Source organism: Orycteropus afer, unplaced genomic scaffold (assembly GCF_000298275.1).
Source record: "Orycteropus afer afer isolate SDZICR_OR568_19922 unplaced genomic scaffold, OryAfe1.0 scaffold00291, whole genome shotgun sequence".
NCBI classification, from domain to species: Eukaryota; Metazoa; Chordata; class Mammalia; order Tubulidentata; family Orycteropodidae; genus Orycteropus; species Orycteropus afer.
The window spans coordinates 2,323,734-2,343,631 of record NW_006921878.1 but is presented as its reverse complement, the minus strand read 5'-3'; the positions used below and the strand labels follow the sequence as shown (position 1 = coordinate 2,343,631).

General features: G+C 54.6%; 1 protein-coding gene across 1 annotated transcript; it reads left to right on the top strand.

Annotated features, from left to right (window-relative positions):
• The first annotated feature begins 12,563 nt into the window (after positions 1 to 12,563).
• Positions 12,564 to 16,610, top strand: TBXA2R (thromboxane A2 receptor). The gene is made up of 2 exons (XM_007951025.1): positions 12,564 to 13,349; positions 16,365 to 16,610. Exons 1-2 carry the CDS (start codon positions 12,564 to 12,566, stop codon positions 16,608 to 16,610), a joined length of 1,032 nt encoding a protein of 343 aa, XP_007949216.1.
• The last annotated feature ends 3,288 nt before the right edge of the window (positions 16,611 to 19,898 follow it).

The window sequence follows — 19,898 nt, the reverse complement described above, 5'->3', positions numbered from 1 at the left end:
TCTGCCTCACCTCCCACAAGAGGGACTCAGTGGTGCCATCTTCCAGAAAGGAACGCTGATGCAGGAAGCGAAACGGCTGCTGACGGAAGCCAGGGCAGCCACCCGAGGATGGACCTCCCCCTCCTAGTACAAGGTCTGGGGACATTTGTAGGTGTCACAACTCGTGGGGGCGTGCTACTGGCAGGGAGGGGGGGGATTCAGGGATGCTGCTCAGTAACCTGCAGTGTGTGGGACAGCCCCACGTGTCAGCAGTGCTGAGGGGAGGAGCAACGCTGCAGGGTCCCCAGAACATGTTCTCCAGCCGCCTGCAGCTCTATTCTCATGTTCCTGTCCTGCTCAAGGACACCCAGGGACCCATCGGATGACACGGTGCGCCGGCCCAGGGCTTGGGGGCGAGGTGTGACCAGCAGTGCCCCAAAGGCTTTGAGCAACCCCCTTGTCACCTCCAGGACCCGGCCACAGGAAAGGGTTCAGCCACTGTCCTCCCCATCTGTGTCACCCAGGCACCTCTGGGCAACTTGGGCCTCTGCTCTGCCCCACTCTACTTCATACAGGTTCCCTGCTGTGGCAGGAGACACATTCTGGACAGAGGGACGTGGGAGACGTGCCTCACACTGCAGAACCTGGTCCAGAGCAAGGAACACCCAAAACAGCAGCACTCAAACCCTCCCCAATCCTTCCTGAATCCTTGGCAGACATCACTAATAGTCACAGAGTGCCCAGAGCAGCCAGACTATGCTGCATCCTTAGGCAGCCCCTACCAATCAGTTGCTGCTCTACTCCGCCTGTCCCACTGTGTGCAGGACAGACCCCAGGGAGCAGGGCTGAGTGTAGGGCAGACCCAGGAGGCGCTTTTGAACATACCTTGGTGCCCGGTCCTTGGATGTGATGGGGCTCTGAGATGGGTAAGGCCCAATTCCATTTTCACAGGGCATTATTGGGACCTCACAGTGTGGCAGCAAATATGTCCATTTTACTGCTGGGCAAACTGAGGGTCACAGTTGCAGTTGTTAGGTGCCATTGCCATTAGGTGGCTTTGCACTCATGGTGACCGTGAGACAGACTAGAACTGCTCCAGAGGGTTTCCTAGGCTGAAACCTTTTTTTTTTTTTAAGAATTTTATTTTTAATTGTGACTTGGTGAAAGTTTACAGAGCAAATTGACTCTCCATTCAGCAGTCCATACGCATTCTGATTCATGACGCTGCCTGCAGTCCCCACAGTGTCACCGCACTTCGCCTGCTTCCTCCCTGTGTTTACGGACTTCATTCCATCCTGCTTTCCTATTCCTTCCTGAGCTTCATCCCTGGGCAGACGCTGCCCTTCTGACCTTGTATTGTTGATTGTTCTAAGGAGCAAGCACCTCCCTGGTGTTACTGTACACCTTACAGACCTATCATTTGGCTGAAAGCTGAGCTGAGGGGGTGTCTTGGTTCCCTAGAACTGCTATAACAGAAACACCACAAGTGGATGACTTTAACAAACAGGAATTTATCGTCTTACACTTTAGGAGGCTGGAAGTCCAAATTCAGAATGCCAGCTCTAGGGGCTGGGTGAAGGCCCCTCGACCTTAGGCTTCAGCTCTGCCTCTTGCTCCCGGCCCACAGGAGCTGGAGGCATCTCCTAACTCAGGCAGCTGCTGGCCGCTGAGGCTGACAGACCCAAGGTCAGCAGGTAAAATGGTACAGTCACAAGATCAGTAGGCAGCATGGCCGGCCACGGGTTCAAGTCCAGGACCTGGAGACAAAGATTCGGCCAAATGTAGGATCCAGATGTACCAAAGCTTCCCCAAAGGTCCTGCCTTCACACCCTCAGGGCAACCGCTCAGGTGTTTCCAGCAGATTCCACCGCGAGGGGATCACAGTCTAATTCAAAAGGCCTGGAAGTGGCATCTTCTGACTTCTTGTAACTTCACCAGAGGAAGACAGAATCACCATCAGCAGCCCGAGGCCGACTCCTCTGAAGCCAGACATGCCACCACCTCCAGCCTTTTACCGGTTCTCACACCAGCTGTCCCCCCATGGCACTCACTACTCTCCTGGGTTCGATAATGCATTGCAATGGCCACACAGAACTCACAGACAATACTCATGATGATGGGGTTTATTAGGGAAGTAACGGGCTACAGTTCACGTTCAGGAACACACTCAGGATACAGTTCTTCGATCAGGACAGTCTCCCCTCTGCTGTGCCCTCAGACACGCCTCTCTGGCCCTTGGCCTCTCGGCCTGGCCTCTGCCCTGCTTGGCAGGTGTAAAGCTCTTTAGCTCGGCCGACAGTGCGCCTGTGTGCACACCCCTCTGTCAGCAAGCCTCCGCCCAAAGGCACTCAGCTTTCTCGCCCCAGAGGCCCACAAGCCCACCACTCTGTCTCCTGCCTCTTGGCTCCTCTGCCACCTTCTCTCTGGTGGGCGTCTCTGCCATGGAGGTGCAGTGCAGTGCAGGGATCTCGGGTCCAAGGGCACATGCTACTTCACCTCCAGCTCTTCTGTCTTGATGGCGGTGAGATCCTCTTTCGGTCCCTAAGAAGGCTTATTTTCAGCCTGGCTGTTCTGGTTCCCTAGTGCTGCTCTGACAGGAATGCACCACAGATGGGATGGCTTGCGCAAACAGGAGTTTATTCTCTCACATTTCGGGAGGCTAGAAGTCCGAGTTCAAAGTGCCAGCTCTGGGGGCTGTGTGAAAGCCCCTCGACTGTGGGCTTCAGCTCTGCCTCCTGCTCCCGGCCCACTGAAGCTGGAGGCATCTCTTCACTCAGACAGCTGCTGGCTGCTGAGGCTGACAGATCCAAGGTCAACAAATAAAATGGCACAGTACTGATGTTACCAAACCACACAGCAGGGCATTAATTCAAGTCCAGAGAAAGTCCCAAGGTCAGGGACCAGGTTTGCTGGTCTGATAGAGCCTGGTGGAACCACTGAGATTATGGCCCCTAGCTGCCCTGCAGGTCTGGAATTGAACCCACACTTGTGGCTTCCAGCCATACAAAAGACAAGCATATGACTTGAACATTTACCTGAGGTAGATACACTCCTTGGAAAGAACAATCATGGGAGAAAGAAGGGCTGCTTATGCACAGGGAGACAGCACAGGGGGCAGGAGTGCATGGAGGGATGGACACAGGGAAGAGGTAACTATCGGGAGGAAGTGGGAGGGGAGCTGTTGCATTGGGGTAAATTGTGGTCAATGTCATGAGACAAAGTATATGTAAGCTGCTGTATGGAAAGTGATTTTGCTCTTTAAATTTTCAACACCCCCCCCCCCAAAAAAAAAAGAATATACCACAAAAAAGAAAGTCCCAAGGTCGGCAGAGCATGGCAGGCTGCTGAACAATGACACAGCTACACGCAGGGTTCAAGTGTGCCATAAGCTAGAGACCATTCCCAAAGCTGTTTCTTATATACAGGAAGCAGACCACATCCCTAAAGCAGCTACTCAGCTGCTTGTGGTAGATCCCACCATGGAGTTGATTGCCAGTCTCATCATGGGGAGGAACTACCACCAGCTGCCCAGCCACTCAGCCAGGCCCAGCCAAGTTGACATAAACTTAAACACCACACTGGCAGAGTGACAAAACTAACCAATTTCAGCATCAGAGTTCTACACACCTTATTTGCATGGTCCCACCCAGTAATACAGTGGGAGTTACAAAGACTTTGGCTAGAAGAACCATACCAAGTAATTCACTGAACCCCACTCATCATGGGGAGTAACTACATGCAGCTGCCAAGCCACTCAAAACCACACCCCAGCCAAGTTGACACACAAACTTAACTATCACAGGGGAAAGAGTTCAAGCTTGAAAGGTGACTAAGGGTCATGGTCTCAGGGGTCCCACCAGTCCATCAGACCAGTAAGCCTGGTCTTTTTTATGGTTTTGAGTTTTGTTGCACATTTTTCTTCTACTGTATCGAGGACCTCCTATTATCATCCCTCTCAGAGTGTTCAGCAGTGGTAGCCGGGCACCATCTAGTTCTTCTGGTCTCAGGGTCTTGTAGGCTGAGGTTCTCCTGGCCCATTACCCTTTGGACAAATCGTTTCCATGTGTTTTTGATTTTCATCACTCTTCCTTGCTCCAAGTGAGAAGAGACCAATAGCTGCACCTCAGATGCTGGCTGTTTACAAGCTTTAAACACCCCAGTCACCTGTGACTTCCAGCCAAGCAGAAGACAGGCATAGGCATTGAACATGTACCTGAGGTAGATACACTCCTTGGAGAGAACAATCATGGGAGAAAGAAGGGCTGTGTATGCACCAGGAGACAGCTCAGGGGGCAGGACTGCATGGAGGGATGGACACAGGGAAGAGGTGACTGGGAGGAAGTGGGAGGGGTGCTGTTGCATTGGGGTGAATTGTGGTCAATATCATGAGACAGTGTGTGTGGACTGCTGTAGGGAAAGTGAATTTGCTCTGTAAATTTTTACCCAAATCACAATTAAAAAAAAAAAAAAGTCACTACTCACCAAATTAGCATGTGGAATAAACGTCTCTCTGAACTGTGTTATCTAGGCTGTAATCTTTACAGGGGCAGATCACCATGTCTCTCTCCCTGGGAGCCACTGAGTAGATTCAAACTGCCGACCTTGTGCTTAGCAGTTGGACACTTAACTGTTGCTCCACTAGAGTGCCTTTTCAGGCTCACAGAGGCCCACGTTTTCCAGCCTGGAAAGTGGCAGAGTCAAGACTGGAATCCAGGTTTCTCTAATCTCGGCAAATGCCATCTCCCAGGGCCCAGCCTCAGTTTCCCCACCCGCTCTCAGAAAGGTCCTCCCAGCCCCAGTGTCCTCTGCAGTTCAGCTAGACCACTGACCCCCAAAGAGGCAGCTGCTCCAGGCTGGGGGGAGGCGGTGGGATGCGTTTAGCCGGGATGTGCCAGCTGCTTTGATGTTGGGGTGCCCCAAGTCTGCAGGAAAACTGAGCTAGGCAGACACCCCTGGGCTGAGGAGTCAGTGCAGGGGCAGAGGAGGCACTGGGCCTGGAGGACCCCAGAAGGGACGTTCAAGGCTCCCTGGAGGACAGGGCAGCTGGGCCGAGGAGATGGGGTCATCTTGCAGCGGATGGGGTGGCCCGTGTGGCCAGGGCAGGGGACACAGCAGAGCCAAATGCCAAGCCCGGGATCCGGACTCTCCCAGGGGCACTGGGGGCTATGGAGAGTGAATGAGGTGGGCAAGACCACTGAGCTGGGGAGGAAGACCCCTCGGGTAGGCTGGAGGCTTGGGCTGGGAGGAGACCAGCTCCCCAAAGCCCCACCCTAGCCCGAGGTACACGCAGTGTCCCGGAAGCTGCCTTCAGCAGCGTCTTCCTGCCCTTGACTGTGTCAGTGGCTAAGAATAGATGCTTCTTCCCAGCCCCCGGAAACCACAGCTACGGGGGGCACGCCCTGAGCCTGGCCTCTATTCCCACCATCTGCCATCTGCCCCCTAAGCTGGCTCAGTCCCTCCGGAGGCTCCTATCTGACCATCTGTGAACAGAGGGGAAACCAAGACTAGGAGACCTCAGCTACCAGCCCCAGAAGGGGTAGAAGCCGAGCCCACCTTCCAATCCCACCTGGGACCTTGGGCCTGTCATTTTCTCCTTCTGGGCCTCAGTTTCCCAGTCTATAAGATGGGCATCCCTACCCCTGCCTTGTAAGCTGTGGTGAGATTCAGACTTAATGGAAGTGCCATGCCCAGGATGCTTTGCAGAAGGGACGCTGCCCCCGTTACACAGCCAAGGCACGGGACGTGGGAACAGAATACTCCCCCATCTCTCACCCCCCCCCCCCCCCCGCCCCAGTCTGGAGCACCAGCCCTGCCTCCTCTCCCACATTTCATCTCCCTGCAGTTCCTCAGCCTCACACTCTCGGACCTCCAAAGTCTTACACTTGCAGTTTCTGCCACTGTCCTGTCTCTCTGACCTGGGAAACACCTACTCACCCCACAAAGCCCTAGCTCCTATGCCCTCTTCCCCCAAGATGCCTTCCCAGCTCGCCTACTGGGCTCCCTTAAGCCCTGTTGTTGCTTTCTCTGGCCCAGCCCTGATGTCAGGGGCTGGAACTGTGTCCTTCTCCAGCATCCTTGAGGGCAAGCCTGGTTCCAAGTCTTATCTGGGGTTCAGAATGGTCCCACCACATGGACTTGACAGAATTATGCTTGCAGAGGAGTTAGTGGGGGGTGATCAAGGAAAGCTTTACAGAGTTGAAGACCTTGGAGCTAGGGCTTTGATGGATGCATAGGAGTTGGGGAGAGAAAAACCCACTGCCATTAAGTTGATTCCGACTCATAGCAATCCAATAGGACAGAGTAGAACAGCCCCCTAGGATTTCCAAGGCTGTCAGTCTTCACAGAAGAACACTGCCTCACCTTACTGCCATGCGCCAGCTGGTGGATTTGAACTGCTGACCTTTTGGTTAGCAGCTGAATGCTTTAACTACCACATCACCAGTTAGGGTTAAATGACTCAGACAGTGGGATGGGATGGAGGTGGGGCTCTCTAGAGGGAATGGAGGGTATGAACAGAAGTCTGGAGGCTGGAAGGATGATGGGTGGAGAAGCCGGAAAAAAGGCTTGTGGACGCTGGAGGTCAGGGCAGGGAGACCAGGGCTGTGTGCTGTGGGAGAGAAGGCAGGAGTCCATCCTCCGCTCAGAGCCTTGGCCCCAAGGGTGAGGTGGGGTCAGGTCTGACTCCCTGCTTTGTGTGTGTGAACCAACGCCCTAGGTCATCCCTGCAGGCAGCCTTGAAGGCCGCCCCCAGGCTCACAGCTCCTGAGGCTGCGAGCAGGAAACACCCCCCTTGCTCAGCCGGGCCCAGCCTGGGGCCCCTCTGCTTTCCCTGCCCACTCCCGGCCTGATGACTCCTGACGCCCAGTAAAGGGAGTCTGGACTTTCTCAGGGAAGCCTAGCCCACCTTGAACCTGTTCCCAAGCAGTTCCAGCTCCCTGGCCTCATCCCCACTGTCATTCCCGGTGACGGGCTCCATTCCTCCTTCCCTGCATTGCACTCATTTAGGGGCGAGGGGGCTCCCCACCTGGGACTATCTCTTCCCAACCCTTGCCTCAAAACCATCTCCAAGCCTTTGTCCTGGAAGGAGCCTCCCCCTGGAGGCCCTCACCCACAAACCCTCCCTCTCACCTGCTCCCAGAAAGCCTTTATCACCCTGCCTTGCCCAAGAGGCTTCTGGAACCTTCTCATTGGAGAGGTCTGACTCCCGGCCAACACCACCTCTGGCAGGGGCCAGTAACAGGCCCCACGTGTTTTAAGCACCTGCTGTATACAGGCCCAACTGCTCCGGGTTACAGGCTTGCTGCCCCGGCCTCTGGGTGTCCGGCTGAGAACTGGGTGGCCCAGTGGCCCTCCCGCCTCCGCCCTTGGGTGCTGCTCAGACGATGAATAATATGGGACCCAGCCCCCGAGGTGGAGGGGGCCGAGGGCGGGGCCTGGAACCGAGGGAGGAGGCCCGGGCATCGCCGCTCTGTCCCCTGAGGCCCGCAGGTGCCCCCTCCTCCGGGGCCCCCGGGGATCCCCCTGGTCCGGCTGGAAGCAACCGCTGATCTCAACCAGCCAGGCCTGGGCCTGGGGGCGTGGCCAGCGCGGGCAGGGGGAGGCGCTGGCCAGGGACCGAGAGAGACCCAGAGACCGGGACAGAGTGACAGAGCCACGAGCTGCGGAGAGGACCCCTGCCACGGGCTGTTTTCAGCCCTGGAACCTCCTGCAGGCCCGGCGACCCTCCTTCCTCCCGCCCGGACCCCGGCCCGCGGGCCCCTGCCCTCCTCATCCAGCGTCTGCTGCCGCCGCGCCCGCCATCTGAGCCCGCGGCGACGTGGCTGCGTGCACCCCCGCCGTGACTCGGTTTCCTCGAGGACCCCTGGCTGGCCTGCACGCCCAGACCCTCCCACCGCCCAGCCCGGCCGGGCCTCGCTGCCCCCACGTCCTCCGGACCCCCGACCCGAGGCGTCCTTTCTCCAGGTGAGGCCAGTACAGGAGACTCGGTGGCCAGGGATGTGTAGTTGCAGTGGGACGGCCAGGTGCAGGGAATCGAGGGGTGGATGTGATCGCAAGGTGCCCAGAGAGAGCTGTGGTCCTGGGGCCGCGGGAGATGCTGGGTCCATCGGGTCTCTGCTGGGCCTGCGCCCTGGGGTGGCTGGGAGCGCTGACCCTGGATGTGGTGTTGTGTGTCTGTGTCTCTGTGTCTGACTGTGTGTGTGGATGTCGCTATCTGATTCTGTGTGTCTCTACTGTGTCTGTTTGTCTCTCTAACTTCGTGTGTCTGCACGTGTGCAACTGTCTATGTCCCGTCTGACTTATGTGTCTGCTCTGTGTTTATGTGTTTACGTATGTCCGTGTACCTGCCCAAAGAGCTCCGGTGGCACAGGGCCTAAGGCATTTGACTGCTAACCAGAATGTTGGCGGTTCAAGCCCACCAGCCACTCCGTGGAAAGAAGACTGAGCAGACTGAGCAATCTACTTCCGTAAAGATTTATCGCCTCAGAAACCCAAAGGGGTCGCTCTGAGTCGGAATCAACTCGATGGCAGTGAGTTTGGTTTTGGTTGTGTATCTGCCCATGTACATCTGTGTGTCCCTGTGTCTGGCTCCGTGTGTGTGTGTGTGTGTCTGTCTACATGGCTCTGTCTGTGTATGTCTGTCTGTGTGGCCAGCTTCTGCCTCCTCCATGAACCAGGCCTCGTGGCTCAGGGCTGCCTTTGGTTCTCCACACACCCCGACATGTGGCAGCCTCCCTGGCAGAGTCGCAGTGGGCACTGGGAAGACACCCCTCTGACAGGGAAACTGAGGCTCCGAGAGGACCACAGGCACCAGGGCTGGGTCTGGCAGATTACGGTGCCCCCTGCTCTGCAGCCTTGGGGCTGGGGGTGGGGTTGGTGTCACAAACAGGAAAAGTTCACGGAAACCAAGCCTTCCAGCAGCCAGTGGAGCAGGGAGGCAGGTGACCTGGGGGCTGACAGTGTTCCCGTGTGTCTGGTGCATGTCCTGTGTGTGTGGGCATGGGTGTTCAAGGCCACACTAGGGTATGAGTGGTCCACACTCATGGGCCAGCATCAACGTGCGCCTCTCCCAGCCTGGGCACCGGCCTGGTCCCCACAGTACAGGCCAAAGTGTGTCCTCAGTCACCTAGCCCGTGGTCAGGGACTTGAGAAACATGGGAAACCAAGGCTGAGGAGCCAGGGCCAGCCGAGGCTGCTCAGAGCTTCCAGCGCCCACCAGGCTGCTCCCAGGAAAAGGGGGGCCCCCAGGCAGAGGCACAGCAGGGCACAGGCTGGGGGACAGCTGCGAGGCCGGCCTGGATGGAGCGGCCTGAAGGCAAAGAGGGGGTTCACGCTCATTTCGAAGAAGGGGGGAACTGAGGCTTGGCAGTGGCAGACACAAGCCTCGAATCCAGGCTTGTTCGTCAGTCTCCACTAGGGGAGGCTGGGTGGGCCCAGGGCGTGGGGCAGGCAGAGCTGCAGGCCCGGGGGTGGGTGGGGTGTCGAGTAGGAGCCAAGACTTCAAGACAGATGGGTGGATCACGAGGTGACGCTCCAGGGAGGAGAGGGGAGTGGGGTGGGCGATGGGGGCCATCAGGCCAAGGAGGGATAGCTTCTTGGGAACCGAAACTCACGTTCCATTAGGGCCATGTGGTGCCCAAGCTTCAGGGCTCCATCCAGGCGCCCCCCACACTTTGATTCCTGATCAAGAACTGCTCTGAGTGAGGGAGAGCTGAGTCCCCACCCTCCAGAGCCGGGACCTGGGGCGGCGATTGCTGGCACTTGGCACCCAGACAAGTTCCAGAAGCCTCTCCTTGTCATCAGAGTTCCAGCCCCTTGCTCCTTGGAATTCTAGAAGCCAGAGGCTGTAGGATTCCAGAACTGGGGTTCCTTGGAATGCCAGAGCCCCAGACCCTCCAAATCCAAACCTCCTAGTCCTTGGGTTGTGGAATCTGAGGTCCACGCCTGCCATAGGCACAGAGAGGGAGATGGTTGCTCCGGGGCCACACAGCACTGCTGACAGACCTCAGGCTGGGATGAGGATAGTCTCCACTTGGTGAGGGCTGTGCTGGCCCTCCTGGCTAACACGGGAGGCGTGGGGAGGCCATGCCAGGTCCCCTGAACAGCCCTCTGTCTGTGGAACTTGACCCGGGTGCTATCACCTGTACTATGGGGGAGACTGGAAACTACTGGCTTTGGCCAGAGGACTTAGTGCCAGTTTCCAGCCTCCCCCAGACCAAGGGCTCTGGGTCGTGGGTCTGGCTCGCAAGATGGGGAGGGCATGAGGGAACCCTGCGTGTGTGTCCCCGGGCTGTGAACAGCGCATGAGGGTGGGGGCAGCAGGAACCATGAGACCGGGGAGGCCAGAGCTGGGGCAGTGGCGGCTGGCACAACTGAGCCTGCAGGGATGCTCAGAGAGATCACATACCAGCTAGCGAGGGGGCTCCCCGTCCCAGGCAGAATGCAAGTGCAGGACAAATCTGAGGCTAAAAGAGAATGTCAGTGTCCTAGAGACCCCCAGGGACCATGGCAAGCCCTGGCTTTCTGAGCCTCAGTTTCCCCACTTGAGGCTGTGCCCCCCACTGAGACTACCCTGCCCTTGGCTTTCAGCCCGGGAGGGTAGCTGTCAGGAACTGGATGATTTCAGGGGTTTGATAAGAGGCTCAGCCGAGGTGCCCATTAATAATATTCCGAGTGCAGGCTGGAGGCCACGCACAGGGTTCCCTGCCAACAGTGCCTACTGTATGCTAAAGGCTGCATGAACCCCTTCTCACCCTCACTCCCATTTCACAGGCAGGGAAACTGAGTCTCTGAGCAGAGACATGAATCCAACGTCATTGGACAGCTAAGTGGCCAAGCTAGGCAGGATTCAAATCCAGACAGACCAACATTTTAGAAATTTCGACTCTCTTCTTAAAGAAAATTCATACAATTACACCTCTGCCCTTGCTGCCCACCAGCCATCCAACAGTGGGCTTGTTAAGCATTTAGGTCCATCGGTAGGGTCTCTAGCAGACAAAAACTGTTTGCGCTTGACTGCGAAACTAAAGGTTGGGGATTCAAACTCACCCAGAGGCACCTGGGAAGAAAGACCTGGCAATCTACTTCCAAAACATTAGTCACTGAAAACTCTGGGGCCCAGTTCTGCTCTGACGCATGGGGGTCACCATGAGCCGGAATGGACTCTGTGGTGACTGGTTTCCGCAAAGATCACAGCCTAGCGAACCCTACGGAGTAGTTCACAGAAGCACTGTGAGTCCGAGTCGGCCCCACGGCAACCAACAGCAGGTGCACACTTACATGTGAGTCAGCTTGAGTTTAAATCCCAGGTGCATTCCTGCTGGACTCACTTGCCTTGGACAATGTGCTTAGCTGCTCTGGGCCTCACGTGTCAAGTAGGGCCTACCAGCAAACTCCTACACAGCCTTCAGTGCCCCATACGGCCCCCACTTTGGCGCTCACTGTTCCCTCCCTGAAGTGCAGCCTGACTGCCACCCCAGAGGTGACTTTGTGGCTTGAACTCAGGGCGAGGGGCAGAACCCGGCTCCCCTGCCCCAGCCCCCTGGGTGACCCTATGCAAGTCACTGCCCCTCTCTGATCTTGGAGGTCCTCCATGGTGTGTCCTTTTGGGAACTAGAACTGTTTACTGAGCGGTCTTGTTTTATTTTTAGTCCATTTCATCATCTCTGGCCTTGAGTCCATGGTGCCGCCGATTCATCCACACGTGGTCACGGGTCCATGTGTCTTGCCGGGTTTTCATCCAGCCCTCCCAGGGCCAGGGGTCCCACCCGCTGCCATTTATAACCCATCCCTGGGGAACCCGGCACTCCAAATGCATTGAGGATATGGCTCCCAAAATGGAGCTGGATGCCTGCACTTATTTCTTATTGTAAAAGCAAAGCCACAAAAATGGGAGAAAGGAATCCACACAATCCCATTATGTGTGAGGAAGGGCGGAAACGGTGCCTGGAGCTCCCCTAAAGCACCAATGGGGTCAGGCCTCCCCCACATGCATTCTGGAAAAATCCTGCCTCACGTGCAGTTGATGACCCCAGGATGACAGCCAGCCGCCCTTCCACACCAGCCATGGCCTGAAGGTCAGAATTTCTGTCTGACAATGACTGGAATGTGGCCTGGAGCTCCAGGTTGTGAACGACTTGAATGGGTGACAGATGGAGAAACTGAGGTTCAGAAGAAGAAACCACTTGCCTGGGGCCACACAGTTCAAACCCAGGGCTCCTCAGCCCTTCTCCGGGACCCGGCACATACTTCCTGGTTGTCTGCCAGAGGGGTCGTCCTGATCCCACTCCCTGAAGGGCACTGAGATGGGGGCAAGATGGAGCTGGAGACTGTAGCAGCAGTAGTCATAATCTTGGTAGTAGTGGTGCTAGTAATAATACAACCCAAGTGAAGAGTGAGGTAACTCAGGAAATGCTTCCTCATAAAAGGGATACTGGAGCTGGGGCATTGAAGGCTGTGTAGGAGTTCACCAAATCACCAGCAAATCCTTTCTGTGCCTCTCAGGTGCCCCTGAGTCAGTGCCAGCTCGTCCCACCTGCAACCCTGGCACAATGGGGTGGTGACCATCCCCACTTGACTCCAGCGCCATGTGGCCCAACAACAGCTCGCTGGGGCCCTGCTTCCGGCCAACAAACATCACGATGGAGGAGCGGCGTCTGATCGCCTCACCCTGGTTCTCTGCCTCCTTCTGCCTGATGGGCCTGGCCTCCAACCTGCTGGCCCTGAGCGTGCTGGCGGGCACGCGGCAGGGAGGATCGGGCCCGCGTTCCTCCTTCCTCACCTTCCTTTGTGGCCTGGTGCTCACTGACTTCCTGGGGCTGGCCGTCACCGGGGCTATCGTGGTGTCCCAGCATGCTGCCCTCTTCAACTGGCACGCCGTGGACCCCAGCTGCCGCCTCTGCCGCTTCATGGGTGTTGCCATGGTCTTCTTTGGCCTGTGCCCCCTGCTGCTGGGGGCCACCATGGCCTCAGAGCGCTACTTGGGCATCACGCGGCCCTTCTCACGCCCCACTGCCTCCTCGCAGCGCCGGGCCTGGGCCACCGTGGGGCTGGTGTGGGCTGCCGCGCTAGGGCTGGGCCTGCTGCCCCTGCTGGGTGTGGGCCGCTACACCGTGCAGTACCCCGGCTCCTGGTGCTTCCTCACCCTGGGTGCCGAGCCAGGGGATGTGGCCTTTGGCCTCCTGTTTGCACTGCTTGGCGGCCTCTCCGTCATGCTGTCGTTTCTGCTCAATACGGTCAGCGTGGCCACACTGTGCCACGTCTACCACGGGCAGGAGACTGCTCGGCAGCGGCCCCGGGACTGTGAGGTCGAGATGATGGCTCAGCTGACGGGCATCATGGTGGTGGCCAGTGTCTGCTGGATGCCACTGCTGGTGAGTAGTAGGAACATCAGGAAGACCAGGAAGAGTTATAAGAATGATAATCCCCGAGTCAAGAAAAGTCAGGTTAAGTCAGGAAAAGTTTCTTTATGGAGGGGACATTTGAGCTGGGGCATTGAAGACTGTAGGAGTTCACCAGTGGGGACTCTGCACGAGGCTTGGCCTACCCAACTCAACTGGACCTTGAGTGTCCCAGGCAGAAGAAACTGTCAGTGCAAAGGTCCTGGGGCACCACTCGGCCTGGAGTTGGAGGAACAGTGAGGCCCTTGTGGCTGGAACAGAGGGAACAACAGGGGAGAGAGGAGGAGGGAGGATAAGGAGGGGATGGTCTTATGAGCTTCTCTGAGGACTTGGACTTTTACCAGAGGGAGGTGGGAGCCCTAGAGGGCTGTGAGCAGAAGGCTAGGCCCTGACTCTGGTGCTCACCGGCGCCCTCTGGCTGCTGAAGGGGGAACAGACTGTGGAAGGGTGAGGGCAGGAGTCAGGAACCAGGGCAGAGGCGACTGTACTGGTCCAGGTGAGTGATGATGGAGCTGGACCAGGTAGAGGCAGAGGAGGGGAGAAGCGGATGGATAGGATTTGGCCCACTGCACGTGCTCAATAAATAATAATAATAATACATGGATATGGAAACACTTGCGGCTCTAGGAGACCAGGACTGCGTGGAACTCCCAGGGCACAAAAGGTAGCCTGTTTCTCAGCCAGAAGTGCTATCCTGTAACCACTGCCCCTTGCAGGCTCCCCGTCACGCCCCCTGTAGGGATGCTCACCACTTCACTCAGCCCTGACCTCTCCGCCCTGCAGACTTGCGCATGCACGCACGCGTGGTAGGTCAGGCCACCACCTACTCCCAGCGTTCCTCCTTCCGTCTCTGGTAACACCCAGAGCAGCCCCCGCCCAGGGCAGACCTGGGGTCACCAGATGTTCTCCAGGGAGTAAATATTTTTGGCTTTGTGGGCCAGCTGGTCTCTGTCACAACTGCTTAATCCTGTCATTGTATAGTGAAGGCTGCTATGGACCCAGGTAATCAAAGGAGCGTGGCTTTGTGCCAATACAACTTTATTACGGGCCCTGAAATTTGCATGCATGTCATTTTCACAGGTCCCAAAACAGTACGCTGCTTTTCAGTTTTTCCATAACTCCTTTTAAATGTAAGAACATTCTTAGCAAAAACAAAATAAAACAAAAACTAGTACTTGTCCAACCTGTCCTCAGACCCTCCCGTAGCCCCTCCTCTCACAACTGGACCAGTAAGCAACATCATGATAAACAGAGAAAAGACTGAGGTTGTCAAAGAATTTCTTTTACTTGGATCCACAATCAATGCCTGTGGAAGTAGCACTCAAGAAATCAAATGACGAATTGCATCGGGCAAATCTCTTGCAAAAGACCTCTTTAAAGTGTTAAAAAGCAAAATGTCACTTTGAAGACTAAGGTGCGCCTGTCCTTGGCCATGGTGTTTTCAGTTCCCTCATATGTACGTGAAAGCTAGACTATGAATAAGGAAGACCAAAGAAGAGCTGATGCCTTTTGACTGTGGTGTTGGCAGAGGGCTGAAGGTACCGAGGACGCCGGGAGAACGGATTAATCTGACTCGGAGGAAGTGCCAGTATGCTCCTTGGAAGCAAGGAGGCCGAGACTTGGCCTCTTGGCTTTGGTCACGTTATCAGGAGAGAGGCGTTCCTGGCGAGGGACCTCATGCTGGGTAAAGTGGTGGGTCATCGGAAAAGGAAAAGACCCTCGGCAAGACGGGCTGCCCCATGGCTGCAACGGTGTGCTCAAGCACAGCAGTGACCGTGAGGCCAGCACAGGGCCGGGCCGGGTTTCGTGCTGTTGTGCGTACGGTCACTGCGAGTCAGAGCGATTCATTGCAGGAGAAGAGCAGGGAAGGTCTGCTGTTTTTAAAGAACTACCAACAACACAGCTCCCAGAAGAAAGGCCACATTCACTTCTTGCAAACTCCCCTGGGAAACTCCTGTGGGTCTCCAGCGGCCTCCCTGGGTCGTGTCAGGCGCTCCTCTGGACTCTGACGGCACCTGGGGCCGCCATCACAGCCCCACTCCCCTGCGCTCCAGCAGCCTGCGCGCCTGTCCATCTCCCTGACTGAACTGTGAGCCTAGGAGGGTGTGAACGGGCTCTGGCTTGGCCATTCGTGTGTTCCTAGCATCACCTGGCACGCAGTAGGTGCTCAGGAAATCTTTTATTTTTAAGAAAATAAATGAACAGCTATAATAACGATGGTGGCAGTAACAGTAACTCCTGAGGGCCCTAGCAGAGAGTGCACACTTTGCGCTTGGCTACGAAATGAAAGGAGGTGGAACCCACCCAGCAGTGCCAGTGAAGAAAGGCCTGGTGATCTGCTGCCATAATGATTACAGCCTTGGAAACCCCAGGGAGCTCAGTTCTACATATGAGTCAGAGTCACCTCGACAGCCACTGGTTGGTTTGGTTTTGAACCATGACGTCACCACATCAGATCATTGCAGGCGAAGAGGAGGGAAAGTTTGCTGTTTTAAAAAACTTGGTTATTTTGTTTTTGTTCATAATCTACACAGTGGAACATGCACCAAGTCAACCATTTCTCCGTGTACAATTTGGTGATGCTGATGACATTCGAGGAATTATGCAACTATTCTCACCTCCTTCTCTGAGTTGTTCCTCCCCATGAACATGTACTCACTGCCCCCCTAAGGTTCCCACCTAACCTTTCGAGTTGTTGTCCATTTGATCCAATAGACAGAGTTCTTAAAGGGCACAGTGCCCAAGGCGGACAGTCTTCACTGTTGTTTGGTTTAAAGAAGACTTCAGGGGGTAGACTTGGTTGAAGGTTTAAAGGAGTGTGCTATTTCATGCACACATCAACCAAAACTCAGAGAGGGCAGCCACTCTCCTAATATCACACAGCAAGGCAGTGACACTCAAACTCAGGGCAACACCAGGCATGGCCAGGAGGGGCCAGGGTTGGCAGGCGGGACCGGCCCGGGGCTTATCACTCTCCTCTCTCTTCAGGTCTTCATTGCACAGACTGTGCTCTACACCCCGCCAGCCATGAGCCCAGCGGGCCAGCTGCCCCGAGCCACAGAGAAACAACTACTGATCTACCTGCGGGTGGCCACCTGGAACCAGATCCTCGACCCCTGGGTGTACATCCTGTTCCGCCGCGCTGTGCTCCGGCGGCTCCAGCGACGCCTCAGCACCCGGCCCAGACCGCTGTCACTCAGGCCCCGCCTCACTCAGGGGCCCATGCTGCAGTAGGGCTTGGGGTGGACGTGGCTGGTGGCTCTGGAAGGACAGTTAGACAGTTAGGTGACTAAACCCGCTGTCCTCCCTGATGGACGCCTGTTCCGCTGTTGCAGGAGGTGCGACGCTGGGACGTAGTGACGTCATCAGGGTTGACGTCACCCAGTGTGGTACCTCGTGGCGTTACACACCTCCTCCCTGTGGACCGCCTCCAGTACCAGACCACGCGGAATCCTTAGGAATGTTTACTACCAATTTCAATCATAGAATAATATGTGATAAATATCTTTGCTTAAATGTAATATTTCTTAATACTAACAAACAACACAAATTGTTTTATAAAATTGTCGTGCACTAAATTACATTAGTTACAACTTATTAGTAAGTGAGCGAAGCCTTTTTTCATTTGTCTCCTTTTCCTCTAATGACGACTCATTCTCAAAAAAGTTATTGATACAGGTTCACAAATGCTAATATCATAATATTGTAGCTAAAACAGCAGAAAATCTGACAAAATCAGTGACTAGAAAAACATCAAACCAAAAAACCAAACTCACTGCCATCGAGTGGATTCTGACTCATAGTGACCCCCCACACACGCATTGGATTTCCAAGCTGTAAATCTTTACAGAAGTGGATCGCCCCATTTGCCTTCCACGGAGCAGCTGGTGGGTTTGAACCACTGACCTTCCGGTCAGCAGACAAATGCTTTATCCACTACGCCACCAGTTGTTGTTGTTGTTGTTGTTATGTGCCGTGGAGTCAGACCTGACTCATAGCGACCCCTCCTTGGGTTTCCGAGGCAGTATCACTACGGAAGTAGATTGCCCCATCCTCCTTCCGAGGAGTGGCTGGTGGGTTTGAACCGCCAGCCTTCTGGTGAGCAGTCAAGTGCCTTAGCCACTATGCTACCAGAGCTCCCACGCCACCAGAGCTCCTTATAAAACACCACCAGCAGTGAAAACAACTGCACATGCTTGTGGCACGTGCAGACAAAACCACGTGATTCAAAATGTTCAGAGTGACGTTGTAATTGGGCGATAGTGACAGCTCTGACCGGAGTGCATCCGAGGGTTCAAAAAGTGAATGAGCACAGAGTTGCAGCCTTGTAGGTCTACTGCTACACGTGAGGTGGGTTATGAGAAATGGTGTTGTTACAACTACAGGAGTATTTTTACTTTTTAAAAATAATACATTTCTGCTGAAACACTGCACAGAAAGTTTATAGTCATTTTGATGTCGCCCCTCTGACAGTGTCACCAGATGCAGACCACACCCTTGCACCCTCCTGGGGCCGCCACTGCGGGGGTGGACAGGGGGCCTGGAGCATTGCGAACTGTTTTCTACCAGACTTGGGGACCCCAGACTCTCCCTGATCCCCCCCAAGACCTCTCTCAAACACCCCCCCTCTTGCCTCCCCCTTCTCTCTAAGCCTCCCTTTCCCTTTCTGAGCCCCCTCCCACCTCTGAGCTCCTCCAAACTCCAGGAAAGGGAGTATGTGTACCTTGCAGTGAAACATTCTGGGGAAAAAAATAGACTTGTAAGGCTCAGGGTAAGGAGCTCTGGTGCTGCAGTGATTAAGAGCTCGGCTGCTAACTGAAAGGTCCGCGGTTCAAACCCACCAGCTGTTCCTCAGGAGAAAAATAAAGCAGTTGGTTTCTATAAAGATGACAGCCTTGGAAACCCTTAATGCAGTTCTACTCGGCCCTCTAGGGGCACTGTGAGTCGGAATTGACTGACAATGAGTTTTTATTGTTATTATTATTATTTTAATTGTACTTTGGGTGAAAGTTTACAGAGCAAATTCACTTTCCATACAGAGCATTTCACTTTGTCATATGACATTGACTGCAATTTCCCACAATGCGACAGCTCCCCTTCCACTTCCTCCCCATAGTCACCTCTTCCCTGTGTCCATCCCTCCATGCGCTCCTGCCCCCTGAGCTGTCTCCCTGTGCATACACAGCCCTTCTTTCTCCCATGATTGTTCTCTCCAAGGAATGTATCTACCTCAAGTAAATGTTGAACTCATATGCCTGTCTTTTGTTTGGCTGGAAGCCACAGGAGTGGGTTCAATTCCAGACCTGAAAGGCAGCTAGGGACCATAGTCTCAGTGGTTCCACCAGGCTCTATCAGACCAGCAAACCTGGTCCCCCTGCCTTTTTTTTTTCTTTTTTTCAAATGATTTTGAGTTTTGTTCCACATTGTTCTCCCTCTCTGTCCAGGATCTCCTACATAGATCCCCCTCTGAGTGGTTGACAGTGGTAGCCGGGCACCATCTAGTTCTTCTGGTCTCATAGTCATATAGGCTGAGGATCGCATGGTGTACCAGTCGTGAGGACTGTTTCCATGAATCTTTGGTTTTCTTCATTCTTCTTTGCTCTGGATAAGGAGAGACCCATCATCTAGATGATGGCTGCTTGCAAGCTTTTAAGATCCCAGTCAGTACTCTACTCACCAGAGCAGGAGGTGGAACAATGTTTTGTGTAGTATGTTATGCCAGTTGAGCTTGATGTCCCCTGTGACTATGGTCCCGAGCCCACAGGTCCAACTACTTGCTCCCTCTGAGTAGCTGGCTGTGACCAAGAAGTGACTACAACCTTGTCCCTTGTCAGCTCTACTATACCCCTTGGAATTCTTATTGTTGTAGTTATATGCTGTAGAACATACAAATACACTTGTAGAACCATTGTCTGCTAACCCTACACATGGTCCTGGGTACACTCCCTGCTTTATAGGCATGCACAGACATACCTAATAATTCAACCTGTCCACCCATCTATCCCTCCGTATACCCATGTTTGTCTTCACTGACACCGCAGTACTGTATGTGCAAAAGGGTTCATCTTGTTGTCTGCACCTCCCATGTACCTCTCTATGTCTTCCTCTTCCTCAATGCTGACATGTTGATCACTCACATTGAGTACATTGCGCTTCTCTTCACCCAAATCAATACTTATCTCTACATATCTAACAATGTTCCCTCCCCTCCCCTCCCACCCCTGGTAACCAACAAATAAAATTTCTTTCCATAGATAAGGTTGGGCAATCCTACTTCCTTAGTAATACTGCCTCGGAAACCCAAGGAGGGGTCGCTATGAGTCGGGGCCGACTCGACGGCAAACACCACCACCACCACCATAGATAAACCTTTCCTTAACTTTTACAATAACGGACTAGTACAATATTTGTCCTTCTGTGACTGACTTATTTTGCTCAGCATAATGCCCTCCAAGTTCATCCATGTTATGCGGTGTTTTGCAGATTCTACATTATTCTTTAGGGTTGCATAGTATTCCATTG